Source organism: Triturus cristatus, chromosome 2_2, assembly GCF_964204655.1.
Source record: "Triturus cristatus chromosome 2_2, aTriCri1.1, whole genome shotgun sequence".
Lineage (NCBI taxonomy): Eukaryota > Metazoa > Chordata > Amphibia > Caudata > Salamandridae > Triturus > Triturus cristatus.
This window is the reverse complement of record NC_140582.1, coordinates 30,792,228-30,814,293: the sequence shown is the minus strand read 5'-3', so window position 1 is coordinate 30,814,293 and position 22,066 is coordinate 30,792,228. Positions and strand designations below refer to the sequence as shown.

The 22,066-nt window shown below is 41.7% G+C and overlaps 1 protein-coding gene across 5 annotated transcripts in view; it reads left to right on the top strand.

The window, feature by feature from the left end:
* The window catches only part of SEPTIN11 (septin 11), a 614,181-nt gene that overhangs the window by 465,721 nt on the left and 126,394 nt on the right, over positions 1–22,066 (top strand). For all 5 annotated transcript variants that reach the window (XM_085640963.1, XM_085640961.1, XM_085640960.1 and 2 more), the window contains exons 7-8: positions 16,803–16,971; positions 21,356–21,488. In XM_085640963.1, coding sequence (XP_085497089.1) covers positions 16,803–16,971; positions 21,356–21,488 — 302 coding nt within the window. The remainder of the gene's footprint in view (positions 1–16,802; positions 16,972–21,355; positions 21,489–22,066) is intronic.

The window sequence follows — 22,066 nt, the reverse complement described above, 5'->3', positions numbered from 1 at the left end:
AATCTCATCTTTCCTCTCCTACTTACTCAAACCGGTACCACATTCCTCTTCATTCCCTTCATCAATACAACCTTCCTCACGCTACTCTTCAAGTCTTTATTACTCCCCTTCATCATCTCTCTTCCCTCCACGGCATTGTATTTTCCCAATTGTTCTTCTCCTTCCTACGTATTACCCAGTTCCTATAACCGTAGTTGTACATTTCTCCACCCCTCTATCATTACTGACTTCATCACGTACCTGCTCACAAACATCCTCTTTTTCCTTCATCAAAAAACAATTCTCCATTTCTCTTTCTCTATGTGGGTGCTAACTCCATTAAGGCCGTTTTTTATTAACATCAAATAGTTGCGGGTTGTGACGCCATATTTTATTTAATTTCTCCAAGTTTTAAAAAAGGTCCTGTTTTTCATAGCGTGTTCAGTAGTATCGTGACAGACACAGCTAAAGTTAGAACCTTCAACCCTGACATTAAAACAAGCCTTTGTACTGGCACATTGACTCATTGAATCATAAGAAGGCACAACCTGTAAATATATATCAAAACCTAAACGTATGCATTTACTGAAGCCTGAGACACTTTAAACAGTACTCTGAATGAAAAGAAAATGCAATTGAAACAGTCTTTTTACCCAAATTCGACTTTGATATTTTAAGCATTAAAAAATGAATATCCTACAATTTTCTTGCATAATATGCATTACCAGAATGTCTATTACATAACCCATGAGTCAGGCATTGGAAATAATAACTTATACTTTATAAAAATGAGCTTGTTTGCGCCTGCGCCAAGGGAAAATTGTACGCGCGAATGCTTGTCATTTTAGTGATGCAACACAACTTAAATCAAATTTTAATGCTAGGAGGTCATAGTATGAGTATTAAGCTTTATAAATATCAAAAAACGATTTTGAAAAGCACTTATTTTTTAAAATAATTTTTCCCATGATTAATAATTTTCTTTTAAAAAAATTCCCAATTATTCGTTTTTGTGATAATCCCATGTATAAAAAACAAGCTGCATCCCTTGCCTATAATTTTGGACACATTTACTCACAAGCCTAAGCGCATAAGCCGAATTTGAAACGCGCCACATTTTTGCGCCACTTTCATTTAAAAGGACGGTTCTGCAAAATTCCACCCGTGTTTAACTGCAGCTGAAAAAGTTTGCCTGTGAACATCTAATAAACTGCATCTAAGGAAAATGCTGTAAATTTATTTACTTTTGCAAAAATAGATAATTTCGTTTTTGGGGCCTGATTTATATCTATCGAATGTGTTTCTAATTTTATCCTTTAAGCATTTAACTGCAGTTTTGTATATGTGCACAATTGCTCATTCTATAAATTAAAGAGCAACACATAGCTATTGTAGCACATCACATTGTTCATTTCTGGATTTTTGTTTTAAGTTTCTACTTGATATTAATTAACCAGCAAACTACTTAACAGACTGGAAACATCAGAAGACCCACAAACACATATTGAGCTCATTTCAGACATAAACAGAAAGGGGTCAAACAGACAATACAGCGCGCTTTAGCCATTTTTTTATAAATAGCGCCGTCGCAATTTACTTACGGAAGTTGCACTAATGAAAAAAACCACAGACATTTAAACACACAGTTGACTTACAAATCAATACGCATGACAGAAAGAAAGAACAGCTCACAGACTATACTTGAAACAAACCATTTGCAAATACTGTTGTAGGTCATATTTACAAGCAACGCTTTTCAATAGTGTTCCAAAAGGCTGCATGAACAGCCCCACAGACAGATGCATGTCCAAGAAGTAGTGAATGCACTCAATTCACTAGCTCTGCCTAGCAGAACACCACACAAAATCGTTGTGCATATCTTCATTCGTGAAACTGCGCAGAATGAAGGATCCTTGTTTTGTATTATGTCATATTTTAATTCCCTGGGGATACAAAATCACCAAGGAAGAAATATGTTTCTAAATCTAACCTATTTAGATATTTCCCACACTATGGTACCTTTCAAAACAAAAAGCAACACATTTTTCCATGTGAGCTTACAAACAGGCATGCCAAAAATATTGCGGAAAACGCAAGTATTATAATCAAAACCAAATGGAGAAATATCTCCTCATTACCTGCCTACGCAAATTGCAATTCGCATATCAAAACCTATACAAAACAAAAGCTACATTTCCAAATTTGCTAAGATCAGGCATCTTATAGCTCACTAATCTAGCTCCAAACTTCAAGGGTTTATCTCTACCAATAAACTCGCAAATATGCGAGACCCTCGGTTTTGGTAATTGCAATGACCAAATCAGAAACCAAGAAACCAACCCCTCGGCTTTGGTAATTGTGATAACCAAATTAAAGACCCAAAGAACCAAAGGACTGGGAGCGACCCATTTATACTTAACTCTTACTTTTATTAATCAAAAGGTTATCCAAATTCTAACTGTCAAGTTCTTCATAACAAAACGTCTTTTATAATACTCCCGCCAAAAAGGGTTCTAATCGGGAGTGACATCTTTTGGAGAGTCAAAGTCAGAAAGATCAGAGATATACTGGGCCGCAGAGACAAAGAATCCCCCAGAACCTCGGTACCTGCTTAGTGGATTTCTGTCCTGTTCTCCCCAGTAGATCTCTGTCCTCCGACAAGATCGCTCCTCCAGATAGTCACTTGTATTGATGCCACGCTGTCGGGCGCCAACTGAAGTACCGGGGATTTTAGGACCCCAGCGGTGCCAGGGATAGCACCCTATGACTTCGGGTTATCCTGTTGCTGTAGTATTATAAAAGACGCTCTCATGGTAATGCAACAAAGAAACTGGCAGAAGAAGCTGAAATATGAAAAAGACATCTTTATTAAACATTAAATGAGTGAGACTACGTCGCACAGAAGCCTTAGCAACTGAATGAGGCAGTCTGCAGAACAAAAACCAGTGTTCTCTTTTATAATGCATATTACGCTCTGGGCAACACCGCCCTTCTCTTGCAGTTGGTCATTCACATATTTTACTTCAAAGAACAAGCAGAGTCATGATTGCAATCTCACATTTCAGTTCAGCCAGCCCGCAATTATTTACCCAGCAAGGCTCAGATCCAACATCTGACCCCAATAAACATGAGCATCTCCTGTGTTGAGAAACAGGCCATAAAGCAGGAACAAGCAGGTGCGAAAGTGATTAGCCGGAGGCTTGTGTGCGATGAAAGGACTTTATGGTGTGTCAAGCCTTGATGCTAATCACAGGTGGCCGGAGGAAGGGGAGCTCGTGAGACCGGACTGACCTGGGGCAGCGGAGACCAGCTGCCCAGGTCATGGAGAAGTCAAGCAGAAAGTACATGTATTCTAAAGGCCCGTACTTGCTTATAATGTGTTTGTCTATGTGAGGGCAACTTATAAGATGGCCACCACTCCAAGATGGAACCCACGGAGTCAATGTATAATAACGTATACATAGTGCATTTGGCAATGGGACGTTATGCAAAGCGCTTGTAAATACCGCATTGACCAATCGCGGTTTGCTAATACATGAATAAACAGGGGTAGAGCCCTGTCTCCTACGTGGTCCCAAATACCAAAGTACGACAGTCTGAAACTGTCTTGTTTCCGGGTCATGAGGTATTCGTGACATTTAGCCTTCTAACTATAGATGTGCTACCAATCACATTACTTACAGTAGGCTACTTCAAAAACAAGAGACCCTATAAGCATTCCACCATGCATTATAAATAAGTTGGATTTGCTCGTGAGTTGTGCTCGATTCTGATGCAAATGAGACTTCATGGGAAGTCCTCTTAAGTCAGTTAAATAATGCTTTAGAAATGACCTTTCCCTACACGAACTGAATTCGCAATGCTACTAAAGTTTACCGAACAGCGCGGCTGCTTAAAATATCATCTATTTATCTCTGATTTCAACGTTCAAAGTTTCACCACACATATCATGCTTCCCTTTATAATAATGTAACTTGCTTTGTGGAAATTTGAATTTCTAGACAATATTCACATTTATTTAAGTAAGATATTTGTGTTTAAAGTCAAACTTTTTTAAAGACGGGCTCCTTTATTAATGTTGCAACAGGTGATACGATTCAAACCATAACAATAGTATTGGTGAATACATTGGGGCAAATATAAGTAGCAATGGATTGGTGCACAAGCTGGGAAGGTAAAAATTAGGGTAGAAATGTATGTTTTCTACTAAGCTTTAAAGGGCTGTTTAGGGAGCATCAAGATACACATGCTTCCGGAGACATGCCTATTACACTGCTTTTATAAACCTACTATATTTCAAACTATTCTTAACACGGTTCAGGGTTTTGCAGGTTCAGTAACATGATGTGGACTTACTTAGCAAAAAGATGTTTGTGTAAACTGGGCAGAATAGGTTCAGCCTAGACTGAAAAAAGAAAGCAAAATACAATGCGTAAACGAGTATCAGTAAAAGTCGCATTTACATAAGAAATTCAGAGTAGGCAGACTAATACAGTGTGAAAAAGCAACATAATGCAAAGGACTATCCTTCAAACAACAGAAACACGCTAATATAGTCTGGCACTAGAGAACACATAAAAAACTTCCAAATGCAAAACCAAACTTTGACAGAACCCAAAAAAGTACAAATCGAAAGTCCCAAAAACGTAGAAGGATAGGAGAGCAAAAGCACCTAACAAGGAAGAATTAACTTAAATTACCCAGGCAATGCACAACCCAATTATGCAATACACGGAAATGTCATGTAAATGTGACAAAAATACCTGAAAAAATGTCTGGGTACAGGAAGGAGTGCATGAACTGAAACATCAGTAAACGTGACCAGCAGTGGCAAAGCTATCAATACTGAAACCAGTACTGTGGTACGAGGGCTAAGAGCTGAGCTGGCTGGGACCCACATTGCACCAGTGGCTCTACTGTATTGTATGGGCTGCTGCCTCTGATCTCCACTAGCTGCTTAAGGCTCAGATCTTCTTGACCCTGCTTCGATAAAAACTGGAGAGGGAAAAGGAGACGCTTTAAGATATGCAGCTGCTGAAAAGAACAAGCATTTGCAATGCAATAGGTCTCGCATTGATGCGAGTTTGAGCTATTGACATTGTAAATAACAATGCCTTTTATTTAGGTTTTTAAAAAGAAAACAAAAATAAAAGACATTATTATTTGCAAATGTCAATAGTTCAAACTCGCGTCAATGCGAGAACTATGCAAAAACCAAAGAAAACGATGGACGGAGTGTTGAACATTGCAAGCACTCACCCCCAGTCAACTGATCTGGGTTTAATCCATCACCGTTCTTTAGCCCACTCTGCCACCCCAGTTCAGACATGGCCAAATGCAAATCAGTCTGACCCTGTGCCTCATGGGAACAGTCCAACCCGAACTGCCAAGCCATGCCTTCCCTGGACCGGAAACAAGCTTCCTAGGACCGGTTTCTGGCATTTCAGCCGTCTTCAGCCAGGCTTGCTTGAATCCAGTGGCAAAGTGAGCAAGGGACTCACGTCTGAGCATACCCTGCCAACTTATGGCATTGAAATTGCTTGTTAACTTCTAGTCTTCAAGACGGAAGTCAGGCACCCTTGCCCGGGACGTGGGCGGGGTCTGCTCCGGCAAAAACAGAAACCGGCGTGCCGTGCTAACGCGGGGCTCCCATGTTTAAGGGAGAGCCCCGCGGTGGCGGCCAGAGTGAAGAGAAGCCCCGGGTCCCAGGAGGGGGCCCGGGTGAAGAATGCGGCGGCCGAGGATGACCACAGCAGCGCGGGGCTCCCAGGAGTGCAGGGAAGCCCCGCAACAGAAGTGCTGCAGCCGTGAGGAGGAGCCCCCCCCCCCCCCCCCAGAAGAGCAGCCCGGTGAGTAAAGAAGGGCTGGGGGGGCTCCGTGTGGGCTATTGTTGCTCAGAATGACACTTTATGCCAACAATAGCCCACACAGAGTCTCCAACGGGGCTGGCATGTTATCGGAAGCGGGACAGGAGATGTGCACATTGCGTGTGTGCACGTGTGTTGACGTGCGCGTACACCGGCTCAAATCCGCCAAAAGCCTTGCGCGTGCCCATCTCCTGTCCCACTTCCGAGGCAAGTCAGCAACAATAGATCTCGCTGCAGACAGCAGCGCTTCGCGCTGCATTCGCAGGTGAGACCTAAAAACGAGGAGTGTAGAAACCACGGACTAAATTGAAAGTGCTGAAACTGGTGAGAAGGAAAGAAAGAGGTTCCTGGTCTGACAGATGGGAGTTAAAAATGTGAATAAAACGAGGTATTGATTGAGGGATTTTAGACAATGTTTTGGGAATTAAACATGATTTATTGCAGATTTTATTAAATAAGAAAAGTTTGGTAACTCGTAAATAAAAATTGATATTGAGAAAGGGGAGAGCGAGGATTATCAGGAAATAAACGTAAAGCAGGAACAGGAGAGAAAGCAGGTCGTCCAGAAAGAACTGGAGAGGAGAAAATGTAGCAGGGTGAGCAGCGAGTGGTGATAAAAGAATGGGAAGAGAAGGAGAGCTGTAGAGAGAAAAGGGGCCAGGGAAGGGAACAAAAACTGAACAGGAGCGAAAGAAAGCAGGATGAGGAAATAGTTCATGGGAGAGGAATCGAGAAAAATGCGAGAGTGGGGCGGTGAGTGAAGGAAAACAGTGCAGCCGCGAGCCAAGCGGGAACGCGTCTATTAAGAGGCTGTAAGTAGGTAAACTGCAGAAGTGTGAGGGAGTCTGGCAAACTAAAGATGAAACGGGTTTTGCAATTGCAATGTTCACAAATTGGGATTAAGGAAGCAGGGAATGACAGGAATTTAATGTATAAGTGAGATTTGGTTGATAATGTTTTCTGTAATGTTATGAAGTCATACTATAAACCGATCTTAATCAAGTGCCTTTTTCTGCTAACAAAGGTTGGTGACATATGGGGTATTGCACGTTGTATAACCATGTCACTGGTTCTTGTCAGCACGTTCAGTAACATCTGATAATTCTTCTGTAAAATAAGTGACGTCCACATTCCATTACCAACGGGCAGACTTTTGATGATGCAAACGTCTGCCAATGGCTTTGTAACTTAAGCAGCTCAGACGAGGTCGATGCAATACAAAACTTCACCCTAACCACATCCAGCATACACACTACGTACGTTTCAAGGCAACATCATCGGCACATTCACAGCAAATATGGGCGCCTTCAGCCACTGCTGTATCACGAGAAATACATCACATGCATACGCTTCGTGTCTTACATCAACACGTGCATATGCGAGCCCCATCTAAGCATCCGAATTAATCAAACTTGATGCGGATTTGCAAAAACACAAAATAGGATCTTACAAAAACACAGAAGTCTGAGCAAACAATGTGATTCAATTATGTTTTGGAGCGTACTCATCAATAATACATGCAACAGTGGTATGGGGAATTATTAAACACAAAGGGACGTCCTGCACATAGACTGCTCAAACGCAAACAGCACCTCTAGAACCTAGATGCTCAAGTATCCCGACTTTGCTTAGTCTCTTTGACGCCACATGACAGCCGAAAGAGTGTGAGCGGAAAGGCAACCAACGGAAAGCGACCCTAGATAATCATCTCGCAACCCCCTTCCTTAAACATCGAGACTAACTAACAGCACCTACCTGCAGGCACCTCGAGCGACGGGCAAGGTGCGCTATGACAAACGCCCTCAGTTACACAAAACTACCGGGGCTTCTCACGCTATCTGCCACCCGCATTGGTAGCTCTTATTTGCAATAGTCAAAAGAAATATGCCCCTTTTTGGCACATGTACAGATAACCTCACAAAACATACAAGTATCAAACTCAATCAATCACCAGAACAAGACACCAAATTCTGAACCCTAGTCACAAATTGTTGTATGTGCAAAATACTCTATTTTATTAAAAACATCACATAATAAAAATTGTAAGACAGTTACAAACCAATAAAATCAGTGTTAAACATTAAGCGTATTGTGCAATAAGCAGACAATACAAATTACAATAAAAAACAATTCAGAACATAGGGAGAACACAGGTAAGAAAAAATATTTTCTAATCCCAATTGTAAAGGAAGACAAAAGACCCAAATCAACTATTCTCCACAGTGTGGTTACTGTTAATCAATTCTTTCGAGAACAGATGTCAATCCAGTCTACAGTCTGCCTTTTTGGACTTGCGTCGACGCGTTTCGGTGGAAGGCTAGATATATAGGACCATCTTCTTCAGGACAATATTATTCTAATCTCCCACGGTACAGACAATCTACATGAATAATAAAAATTTATAACATTAAAACCATTTAAAATGCAAGCATTCTATATACATGTCATGACTTTTAGTATCGTTATTTGCAACTGCTCACAACAATCTTAGGTAAAAGAACAAATGCTATCTAAGGCAAATGGTTCCCCCCAGAAATAGTAGAGCTCCCCCAAAAACCTTTAGATAAACAAACAGTGTAGTTCTCCTGGTGATTGAACATACATAACAACCATGCTCAGCCATTCTTTAAAGCACCTATTCGAATCATACCATACTCACATACTTCTTCTCTTAGATATATTTAGAGGAAGCTGAACTCAATTTGATAAAGGTTGTTATTACCTTATAAGTTGACTAATACATCCAAGAGGTAGGTACTAGTAGACTTCTTGCTTTTTAGTTATCAAGCGGAATACGCTGAGTTCAGCGGGAACATGAGGCCTTTTATTCTGAAGGGATAGAAGTATTTGTAGAATTTAGAACCTTTCCTTTCCAGCTATAGTATGTATAGTGTATGAATCTCTATATTTTCGTTTACCTGCCTTACTGCCTTTTACTGTTTGATACCATTCGGGTTCCGAAGGTATATGAGCAGGTCTATATACTACAAGGGAAAGTACAAACATGAGTTGCATGTAGACATACTCATAATCGAGCCAAAAGAAAATGTGCTTAACACTTACTTTGAACTAAGTGTCGTTACCTATATAGCTCATCTGTAGGATACGACTGATGCTGTATTTATTCAGAGGACACCTTCATGAGGAGCCGTTACATAGATCCCCGATAAATTAGGAAGCTCTCGATGTCGCTTCGGTTTTAAAGATTCTACGATTTCTATAAAAAATGAAAAAACAAATATGAGACTAAATAAAATTAAGAGAGGGAATCGGTTACGATATACCCGTATCCAAGGTTGTTCTTCTTTATAGCACCATAGTGCAACTAATGGCTCACGGATACCATCTGACTGTCATAGGAATAGAACAAGAAATGAAATCTCCCTTACAGAAAAACCATGACCCTCCTAGTCAGTATCTAACACCGCAACGCTACTAAAATGTGGCCACGTAGTGTGTGTGTTGGAAAAAAACTATCAAAAAACTTAAACAGTCCGCTGGGCAGTAAAGAGTTCTAGAGACCAAGAACCCACAAACTAAGGCCCGAGACTCGACCATCCGATATTGAGAAAGACTTACCCGGTTCCAAGAGCGTGGATACCTCTACCTCATCTCGGGTGCGACGTATGTCAACTACAAATGCCAAGCTCCTTGCCTTATATCCATTCCTAAACGCGGGAGAGGCATCAAACAAGCCGCAGCTGTGGGGCATCTGAGAACAAGTCAAATGGGTGAACCTATGAGGCGGCCATCTTGGACTTCCCTGAAAACACTAGGGACTCTAGTATATGAAAAAATTATTAATACAGCTACATAGCCTGCCCGAGCCGAAAGATTGGGAGTATGTTGCAACTAATATCCTGTTAAACCCCAGAATGTATAACCAAGCAGGCACCGCTGTCATCCAGGCCCTCGAAGAAACTATCCGAGGAGTGGCAAAGTTAGGCACACGCGGCAGCCATATTTGTAAGGGGCATCTAAGATCAAGTCGTGAGGGAACAAAAAAGAGAGAGCAAAAAAGAAAGGCGGCCATCTTGAACTTTCCTAAAGAGGCCGAAGGTTCGTAAGCGTGGGAACCTAATCAAACTAATTAGTTACCGGTGCCTGTTGGGGCACACACCTTGGGGGTCAAGAGTATATTAGTTTGATGATACTCCCGTTCTTCTGGTTTGGGTATACATTTTTAAGATATAATAGCTCTGTACGCTTACGAACCTTCGGCCTCTTTAGGAAAGTTCAAGATGGCCGCCTTTCTTTTTTGCTCTCTCTTTTTTGTTCCCTCACGACTTGATCTTAGATGCCCCTTACAAATATGGCTGCCGCGTGTGCCTAACTTTGCCACTCCTCGGATGGTTTCTTCAAGGGCCGGGATGACAGCGGTGCCTGCTTGGTTATACATTCTGGGGTTTAACAGGATATTAGTTGCAACATACTCCCAATCTTTCGGCTCGGGCAGGCTATGTAGCTGTATTAATAATTTTTTCATATACTAGAGTCCCTAGTGTTTTCAGGGAAGTCCAAGATGGCCGCCTCATAGGTTCACCCATTTGACTTGTTCTCAGATGCCCCACAGCTGCGGCTTGTTTGATGCCTCTCCCGCGTTTAGGAATGGATATAAGGCAAGGAGCTTGGCATTTGTAGTTGACATACGTCGCACCCGAGATGAGGTAGAGGTATCCACGCTCTTGGAACCGGGTAAGTCTTTCTCAATATCGGATGGTCGAGTCTCGGGCCTTAGTTTGTGGGTTCTTGGTCTCTAGAACTCTTTACTGACCAGCGGACTGTTTAAGTTTTTTGATAGTTTTTTTCCAACACACACACTACGTGGCGACATTTTAGTAGCGTTGCGGTGTTAGATACTGACTAGGAGGGTCATGGTTTTTCTGTAAGGGAGATTTTATTTCTTGTTCTATTCCTATGACAGTCAGAGGGTATCCGTGAGCCATTAGTTGCACTATGGTGCTATAAAGAAGAACAACCTTGGATACGGGTATATCGTAACCGATTCCCTCTCTTAATTTTATTTAGTCTCATATTTGTTTTTTCATTTTTTATAGAAATCGTAGAATCTTTAAAACCGAAGCGACATCGAGAGCTTCCTAATTTATCGGGGATCTATGTAACGGCTCCTCATGAAGGTGTCCTCTGAATAAATACAGCATCAGTCGTATCCTACAGATGAGCTATATAGGTAACGACACTTAGTTCAAAGTAAGTGTTAAGCACATTTTCTTTTGGCTCGATTATGAGTATGTCTACATGCAACTCATGTTTGTACTTTCCCTTGTAGTATATAGACCTGCTCATATACCTTCGGAACCCGAATGGTATCAAACAGTAAAAGGCAGTAAGGCAGGTAAACGAAAATATAGAGATTTATACACTATACATACTATAGCTGGAAAGGAAAGGTTCTAAATTCTACAAATACTTCTATCCCTTCAGAATAAAAGGCCTCATGTTCCCGCTGAACTCAGCGTATTCCGCTTGATAACTAAAAAGCAAGAAGTCTACTAGTACCTATCTCTTGGATGTATTAGTCAACTTATAAGGTAATAACAACATTTATCAAATTGAGTTCAGCTTCCTCTAAATATATCTAAGAGAAGAAGTATGTGAGTATGGTATGATTCGAATAGGTGCTTTAAAGAATGGCTGAGCATGGTTGTTATGTATGTTCAATCACCAGGAGAACTACACTGTTTGTTTATCTAAAGGTTTTTGGGGGAACTCTACTATTTCTAGGGGGAACCATTTGCCTTAGATAGCATTTGTTCTTTTACCTAAGATTGTTGTGAGCAGTTGCAAATAACGATACCAAAAGTCATGACATGTATATAGAATGCTGGCATTTTAAATGGTTTTAATGTTATAAATTTTTATTATTCATGTAGATTGTCTGTACCGTGGGAGATTAGAATAATATTGTCCTGAAGAAGGTGGTCCTATATCTCTAGCCTTCCACCGAAACGCGTCGACGCAAGTCCAAAAAGGCAGACTGTAGACTGGATTGACATCTGTTCTCGAAAGAATTGATTAACAGTAACCACACTGTGGAGAATAGTTGATTTGGGTCTTTTGTCTTCCTTTACAATTGGGATTAGAAAATATTTTTTCTTACCTGTGTTCTCCCTATGTTCTGAATTGTTTTTTATTGTAATTTGTATTGTCTGCTTATTGCACAATAAGCTTAATGTTTAACACTGATTTTATTGGTTTGTAACTGTCTTACAATTTTTATTATGTGATGTTTTTAATAAAATAGAGTATTTTGCACATACAACAATTTGTGACTAGGGTTCAGAATTTGGTGTCTTGTTCTGGTGATTGATTGAGTTTGATACTTGTATGTTTTATGAGGTTATCTGTACATGTGCCAAAAAGGGGCATATTTCTTTTGACTATTGTCTCTTGGCGCTCTACCCCTTTTTGTGGCATAGAGCCCCTCTCTTCTATTTTACATTAGCTCTTATTTGCAACCCCGGGCCTTAGTTAGCGCCTCGAAGCAGCACCGCCCACTTTCTATTTAATGAAAATTACGACTATAAACGATCAGGGGTAGCACACGCCATATAAATACAATAGTGTATGCACTGTACTCCTTACTGTACACGCCCTCTGCTGCACCATCGCCTAAACCTGTCAGTCTACTTACAGCTCCTGGCAGGAAATCTCAGCCAAGGTGATTGAGAGTCCGCTTTTCACCCTCGGCCAGGGATCCCAACAGAGTGATGGAGATGGAGTCCTGGGTATTGACATGGAAGGCCGTGCCTGTCTCCACCTGTATAAGGTGCAGTCGCTGCTCGCAATATTCGCGAGAGGGGGGGGGCTTGCGGGGGTCGTGCTTGGGGGGGGAGGGGGGGCTTTAAAAATAAAGTTTTTTTTTTTTTTTTTTTAAACGTACCTGACCGCTGGGTCTGCGCCGCCTCTGTGTGTGCTCCTGGGCCGGGGTCCGCGTTGGCTCCTTCCAAAGTGGCCACTGGCAACTCCTCTCAGCCAATCCAGACGCTGCACCAGCAGCGCCAGGATTGGCTCGGGCATGGACTGCCCCCGCCCATAGGAGACCAGGGGCTGCGGCCACTGGCCAGTAGCAGCCCTCGCTCGCTCTCCTAATGTGCAGCTGGCGCAGCAGCACTGCAGGCTAATACTAGTGCACATGTTTGGGCTGGTCAGAAATATGACAAGTCTAAACCCGAACATGCGCACTGGGCCTGCCCTGCTGCTGCGCTACTGCTGTGTCTGTCAACAAGCGCTTCCCCACACCCTTCAGCGACGCGTCCTCTGACTCCGGCCGGCCGATTTCGAGTCAGGAGTCAGACGCGCCGGTGAAGTTAGTCCTCCTCGCTGTGGTCGCTGTGGGTGGGGCAACGACCCAATGGACGCACCGCCCCTGGTTCTACGCCCTTTCCAAAATTAACATACCGGAGGACTACATCAAGTGGGTGAGGCTGTTATACCTAAACCCCACGGCGCGGGCACGCACGGGACAGCATATTTCGCAGCAATACAGGGTTGCACGGGGTACCAGACAGGGCTGCCCACTGTCGCCCCTGCTATTCATCTTAGCTTTAGAACCTCTCTTGGATAAATTGCGTAATATATCAGGTCATAAGGGGATTGTACTGGGGCCCAACACACATATTGTCTCTGCATATGCAGATGATTTAATTCTATATTTCAAGAACCTAGACGGGGAATATGAACCTATACCTTCCATCTTTGACACAATCCAGAAGCTTTCAGGGCTCTCGATTAATGAGAACAAATCCTATGTTTATTTCTTTACTGACACAACACGTAGTGGGCCTCTAGGCTTTGGGAAATGGACGTTTCACATAGTACCTACTACTTTCAGATATCTAGGAATACACATATATAGGGTAACTACAGATCTCCTAGATGGCAACTTACGCCGCGCTATAACTGCTCTCAAGTCCCAAATAAGGTTCTGGACTTCCCTGCCTGTATCGGTGGCAGGCAAGGTGGCAATTGCCAAAATCGGTGATTTTTTCACTAATCTGCCCATTATGGTCCCAGCACAGATATTTAAATTATTGTCCTCCCTACCGATTGATTTAATCTGGGGAAGGGGTCGGAGGTGCATTGGAATCGCGATGCTACAATTAGATACTAAACAAGGAGGGTTGGGGGTCCCGGACCTGAAGGCTTACTGCTACATGAGTCAGTTACAATGGCTAGCGTACTGGTTGGCGGGAAGTAACCTACAGGAGATTGACATGTCTCAACTGGCTTGGCAAAGAGATCTACATACACTTTTATTACCCAACAGCAAAATTCCCCCGACGGCTCCGCATTTGTTAAGGGTTGCGTTGTTGTATTGGAGGAATGCTTTAAGATACACCAAAACAGTGACTCCATACGCCCCCACTATCCCCCTTCTGGGAATCTCCACCCAGTCGGGCACTGTTACAAATAGAAGAATGTTGGCTTGGGGGGATGCGGGAGTGCACACAGTGGGCACATTCTTTCTGAACGGTGCCTTGATGCCTCACGATGTCTTTGTCTGAGAACATGGAGTGCCGAACACACTGTTTCTTCTGCACGCTAGTGTTTCTTGCTACATACGTAACACCTGGGCCCCAGGGGGGATAGAACCGGCAACGCACACACTGCTCACTATGCAATTTTTGATGGGGAACGGGTGCCATTTAACGAGGTGGCTATACAGAGGGATCCGCACGATAACAGCGGTACCACTCCAACCCCTCCGTAATAGATGGGATGCGGATGTGGGCCGAGCACCCACTGACAAAGAATGGGGCACTATTTTGGAATACCCTAGGAAAGTATCGAGGAACCCTAAATTTAAGTTGTTACAGCTCATGCTCCTACATAGGGCCTACCTGACCCCACGCAGGCTGAGTTCTATGTTTCCAGACACGGTGGATGTATGCCCGAGTTGTCACTCCTCAGAAGCAGGTCTGATACATATGTTGTGGAACTGCCCACGATTACGACACTATTGGACATCAGTTTGTGCGATACTGAGAGACATTGCCCCGGTGCGAAATAATGGTTTGCTGGAGTTTTGCCTGCTGGGGCTGGGCCCGAAAGGGAAGAAGGATAACCCCGTTAACAAATTCTCTAACCTTGCCTTAATATTAGCTGAACGTAACATTACCATGAGATGGAAAACCGCCAGACCGCCATCGATACAGGAATGGCATAGTGAAATGGTAAGATGGGGGAAGGGCAGAGAGTGCTGAGCTGAAGAGGGAGGAACAAAGGGGGTTGCGAAAGAAGCCCATTTCTATGGAATGGAATATGTTATTGGAGGAGTTTATTGCTGTTGATCTGCAAACGTACTGACGGATTCCTGGTGCGCCCCCCCCCCCCCCCCTCGTGTTTTTTCTGAACAGACGATGTGGTCAATTAGAGCTAAAGTACATCTTTAAAATACAATGATGGTTGTTGTTATGGTGTGCAATATTAGATTTCTATGATTACGCTACACTGGGATGGACCGACCAACTGTTTGAATTTATGCTGAGTCTACGGGAGGGGGCTGGGTTCGGAAGTTGGTTTAGTTTCTTTTTAGTATGTAATTGGAAGAAATGTGATCACCAAAAACTGTTATCCTTCATAGGTCTATAACATTACAAAGTGGATTAAGCTGGGATCATACCGAACAGCACTTGAAGAGTAGTGTGCTGCTGTGGTTACCTCCATTTATTATATATCACCTGCGGTTGTACGCTCAGTGTACCACTTGGAGATACGCTCCCACTGTTGTTTCCTCCTGAAACGCTTATTGATGCCGTATGACGGTACTGACTAATGTCTGTGGATTTATTGTTTATCGTATATATTCAATAAAAATATGTTGACATTTAAAAAAAGAAAGAAAAGAAAAAACCCTACCCAAGCTTCTACCCATTCTTCCGTGCTAATATATTGAGATCAATGGCATTCTACTTTTGTTGCTCACTGATCTGAAGAGGGGATTTAAGGTGGAACCATCGGTTTTGGAGTGTGAATCTTTTCGGGATTTGCATGCTGCGCATCATCCTGCCACTTAGCAGTTGGACCTGGAATTGTCTCTTAGTCACTGTTCGCTTATAATTTTTTGTTGTTGTGGCCTTCGTCAAGTTGACCCTGTCCATACGAGTGCATAGTCAGGTACACAGAAATAAAGCGGTGCACAAATGAATATCCTTAGTTTAAAATACAAAAATATTGTAATAATTTTTAGCTGTTTCAAAATACTTCCATGCTGAAAGAAAAGTATATTTTCACTCCTTAAGAATTAATTTTACAACTAACTTCCAAATACTTTTCTTATTTCAACAACGTGGGTTGTGCGTGTTTGCTAATTCCTTAGTGTTACATTAATGCCTTGTTCACTTAAAATGTGTTGTGGGCAACACACAAATGCGTTGATAATCATGTATTGCAGTTATTCTTAGATGTAGCCAGATAATGAGGGTGTGCTGTAAGATTTATATTCCTGTAATCATCCTAATGTTATACTATCCTGCTCTGTCTGGGGAAAATACATTATTTTATTACTTTAAGGATGAACTTTATCCCTTGCACTAAGTGATTGACATACCTGATCATTTCAGTGGTTAGGCTGCAATTCTTAGTAGATATGCATTGTATGTGTTCTTTACAGAACCATCACAGATACATTTAAAACACAGAGCGATTCAGCGATGGCAAAAACTGTGCATCCTTTCGTGTGGACTGTCTAAATATTTAACATTGCCATGTACCTACACTCTAAAAATAAAAGCGCAAGAAAGAATGCAACCTATTTTTGCTTTAATTTTCATTATGGAAAATGTATAATGGCCAGTGACAAAAGTTGTAAAGCTAGTGATAAACCCTGTGACTAGATAAGGGATAAGAGGAGACAAGTTGTTTGGTGGTGCTGATGAAAGCTGGTTAGAAGGATGTACTAACACATTGATGTAATGTCTGCTTCTTTCTTAGTTGAAAACGAGAGTCACTGTGATTTTGTGAAGCTCAGGGAGATGCTGATTCGAGTGAACATGGAAGACCTGAGAGAGCAGACTCACATACGCCACTATGAGTTGTACAGGCGCTGTAAACTCGAGGAGATGGGATTTAAGGACACCGACCCTGACAGCAAGCCATTTAGGTAAAACACAGTTATGCCCTGGGTGTTGGTGTTTGGGTCATGCCTATGCATAAATGTGGTAACATAGAAACACAAAAGAATACTGACTGAGTTCTGGAGCACTTAATGTGTAAAAGGGACACGTATATATTAAAAAATGGGAAAACATAAAATTTACAAAAACACTTCTAAATTGGAAAGATTAACATTACAAGAGTGGAGTGCTTGGCGTTAATATGCTAAATTAAGCCCTGGTTCTTGAAAGAGTACTTGGCAGCATCATACAATTCTACAAATTATACATCCACAGGCCTTTTGAAGCTACTTGACAGGCATCGCGTGAACTAGTGCAATGCTCACTTCTCACACTCTCACTGTAGTGGGAAGGACAATCCCACACCCACAGTTTAGGAAAAGTTTCATGGGTAACTCACAACATGGAAGTACCTGGCAGCTTCAGCAGTAATGCTGAGGTTGTCTAATGCAGCATAGGGGCTCTATTATACAGGCCTGCTGATTAAATGCCAAATTGTGCAATAGTAAACATTTAAGCTGCATTATTACTGCCTCTTTGTTTGGATTTACCTGATACCATAACACTAGTCTGATTATTGTGGGTGTTAATTTACCCTGTGGTAATGTTTGATGTTGCCCTATAATTCTTCATCTTAACTCTCACACTTCTTCCCATTTTTAATTAACACTCAGTTTCTTCCGCACACTACATTATAGTGCTAATAATATGTTCAACCCTACTATTAGTTTGAGGATGATAAATAGCTGACATGTTTTCTATCGAATTACCATTTAAATAAGTAGCCAGCTCTCTATAGATCTCGTTTGCAACCAAGTGATGATCAGTAAGCGCAGCCATAAATGTATCACCATACACTGAATCCCATAGCCTCGCCTTCCTTGCACTCCTTATTGATAACAACCTCTAAACCTTTCTTCAACGTTCTCCTTGTTCTCATCTTCATTGTCTTAAGTAGCACCTAAAGACTGTATGCCGTGAGATTTCTATCACCAGGGAGAGCTGCTATTTTAGAATTATGAATCTGCAGTCGTTGTCCACTTGCCTATTTATGTCTCCTCGGATTCCAAATCTTTACTTCTGAAGATGGCTTTGAAGAAGGCCTTGACTGGCCTTTGTCCATCTGCACAATAAAAGTTTGTTCTCAATAAAAGAGTGAAATCTGCATTCAGTCCAGGACACAAACATGCTTCGTTTTCTGTCACAGAATGCCCCCCATTTGAGCCCTTCTAAACCCTTGATGCAAACCTAACATCTTGTGTCTTCCATCAGAATCCTATGAAAGTACTGCTCCAAAACAGTACTCCCTTTCATCTAAAGTGACAAACGTTTTGTCCTCTATCCGAAACCAACTAAGCATGGAAGCTCTCTCAAAATCCTCCTGGCATGTTTACACTTAATTTAGTCATTCCTATGTCCCCACACATGCAATGGATATTTTTATTCAACAAACTCCCCATAGCTAACTATTAATTGGTTCAATTTACAATAATCGTCACTTAACTTTGAAGTACTGTCAACCACTCCATGTTCATACAAGCCATCAACAATGTCTTCTTTCTCTCTTTCTCAAAATGTGGACCACACATGAGAACAACGTATTAGATGGAACCATCCTTTCATGAACTCCACTTCACGCAGTTTACTTGTCATTGTTTAAAAAGAAGTTGCAGGAATTTTCTGTCGGACTGTTCTAAACAGACACACAAAAGCCTTACCACCAAAATAAAGTCCTGGCTTGCCACCTGAACATGCACAGGACTATAGTTCTCACAGTCACAACTGCGTCTCCAGTTCCTGGTTCAACAGTCAGTCGCCTTTCCCCCAAACATCGGTGTTTTGGAGTACCCCGATTCTATACTGTGGTGTCTGAAAAAAGGCAAAGCTTTTAAAACCTGAGGAGGAAAAAGGGTTCTGAACTGTCCACATCATTGTCACTCACTACATGGTAGATACAGTCAAGATATCAGACATTCGGTCTAAAAGCCAGAACCCTTATCTGCTCAGTCGATATTCCCACACCTCACTGTCTGTTGTGATATTGTCAGATATGCTAAAGGCATCACTACAGGTGGGGCTGACATATTCAAAGCTTTGTTACCACTGCATGCATGTCTTCAGAGTATAGCTTTTGTATGCTGAGGAAAATGCACCCATACAGAGAGGAGGCAAAAAGCACATCTTCAAATGTGTTCACCTCTCATGAAATACCTAATGACATACTGAATGACAAACACAGCATTCCGCAGTAACCTCTCACACATTCAACATTCCACCAACCACTCACCTGTTATAAGACAGTTATTCGTAAACAACTCCCTGCTACTAAATATGAACAGCAAAGATTGAGACATGTATGGGAAAGCCCACATAAAGGACCTAGATCCCTTTGAATGCTAAACCTGCTATCACACCACATCTTACTGAAATTACAAAAAAGAGTGAAGGGTACTCATTTCAGTCCTAAGCTGCAAACAGTTGCCTCATATTGCACTCACAGGGACATGAAATGACTAAAATAGTAGATCTCCCCTGCTATTGTAGTTTTCAAATGGAAGGAGATCTGGTTCACTTCCTGTTGTGTTGCTTGTTGTTTGGCGATTGAGTTGTGTACCAAAAACCATTACTAACCATATGGCAAAAAATATAGAGAGGATATTCATTTATTTGGTGGAAAATCGAGACCCAATGTTCCTATTACCACCCTTGCATAAATGGTGTTAATAACCTGGGAGTGGAAATAAATTGGTTACAGTTGACTTAACCAATCTCTGGTTACTCAGTACCCTGGATTTTTGCCAAATTTCCACAAGTCTCAGGAATAACATTAGGAAAATGAATGTGGTCTCTGTTTGTACTCCAAATCTTATTGAAGGTTATTGGGAGCGTGGGGAATGGTGAATTCCCCAATTTTTTGCTTTGTTAGCTAGTTATTTTTGTTGGTGGTATAGTGAGTTGGGTTTGGGTATTTAGCCATATAGGCAAACACTACCTCTGCCCAAATGGACAGAATTCTTCCTCTATAACATGTAAAGTAGACTTGCAGTAAACCAGTAATCCTGCTGCGATTATCTTCATTCTCATTTATGCACTGCTACTGATGCCCCTGCTTGTCGTCTTCTGATGAAGTTCTATTTTCTCATAGATTGGTTATGGGAACAAATAGGATCACTGTTTTTTATAAATCCTACCTTTTGGTATTTTGTTTCAGTTCATTCATAGCATGAAAATGTGTTTTCTTGTCCAAGGTAAAAATAAATCTCACTAATTCAATTGCTGTTCATATTGTCTCAGTGTCCATTTTTAACTTGTAATTTCCCCACCCATTGCATCAATTGCTGTAGACTGGTTGTGGGCTATTCAGTAATTTTTGTGGATTTAGAGCATGGCCCAAGTACTGCTTCCTTTCTCTGTGAGTATCGTTCTGCTGCTCACTCTTTCTGACCTGGGCGACTTTTTCTTCTACTTTCAGCCCACACTAAGAGTGCAAAAGTTTGCAGGCTGTCTCCCCTCCTCCTCCTGGCCCTCTTCACGCCATTGTTTTCTCCATCCCCCTCCTGCGTTTTTGCCTTGCTGTTGTTTGCTCATCGCCCCTTTCCACGCCATTGTTGTTGCTTGATAATTGTTCCTCCTTCTCTCTATCATGGCTTTCACCATCCCCCACACACACACCATCATGGCTTGCCTGGTTCACCTCACGCCTCCTGTGTTGTTGCCCCATCATTGTTGCTTGCTCCATCCCACTTACCCTCACATTATTGCTTTAGCTGTTTCCCCCTACTTGTTGTTGCTTTCCTATCCCCCACCTACTTTCCTTTATCTGCCCTGCCTTCCCGCCCCCTCCCTCCAGTCATCGCTTCCTGTGTACACCCACCCCCTCCCACATCGTTGCTTGCCCCATCCCACCGATGTTACTTTTCCGCCCACTGACATCTGCCAGGAAAAAAAGTGCTATGACGTTGCCAGCACGGGCTTCTTCATAGAGTTTTACGCTAACTTTTATCCATAGCTAAAACACATTGGCAAAACCAATCGTTTTTGCAGAGACAAGACCTATAGGCTTTGGCAGTGTTTGCTGTAAAAAGAGGCAGGGCTAACTAAGGTACAGTCTTTCTTCAAGAAGATTTCGCTTTTAATTTACGTCTTACTTTGACAAATCATATGTAAACTAAATTGCATGAAATTGATTCTATAAATGAAGCGGCATGTATGTGTATGTAGGCATAGAGAGGGTTCTAGAATATGATTCAGTCCTCAGCACCATATAACATTCATCTTTCATTTGCCCTCATGGGACACATTTATTTTGCACTCAGTACAATAAACAGGAGCAGTTGCCGTTCTTTTATGTGCATGCTTTTGCTTTTACAGCCTTCAAGAGACATACGAGGCAAAAAGAAATGAGTTCCTCGGTGAACTCCAAAAAAAGGAGGAAGAAATGAGACAGATGTTTGTGATGAGGGTGAAGGAAAAGGAAGCAGAACTGAAGGAGGCGGAAAAGGATGTAAGAACCATCTAAATGTTTCGTTCAACTGGTTTCACATGTACTTCATTGTAACTTTAGTAAACGTGTCACACAATCAGAATCTTTGTCTTGATTGACCATATTTGAAAAGATAAAAAAGATGGCAGTAGGGACTAAAAACCCCATAAGAAATAATGTTAAATTAAATTATTTAAAATAGTTAAAATATAAATAAATATAAATTAATATTACAAAATATAAAATAATTATAAACTATTTAATAAATTATTTCGAATTTTAATTCAAAATAGGTTCTTCAATATTTCATAATTAAATAATAAATATGAACTATTTATATTTTTTTTAACAAATACTAAATATTTTACTATACTGTGTTCCTACATGTCTCCTGATAAAAAATCGTGCCTCGCTTGTGTGGCTGTGCCTAGTGCCTGCGACACGAAGAAAAAAACCCGCAACCTGCAGACATCACATTTCACCCAGCAAAATTAACGCTTTGTTTTTTATTTGATACAATGTGGGTATCTGTGGAATTTGAGCCCTAGCTTAGCCGCCAGCTACGGAAACCTACCAACCTCAGACATTTCTGAACTCTA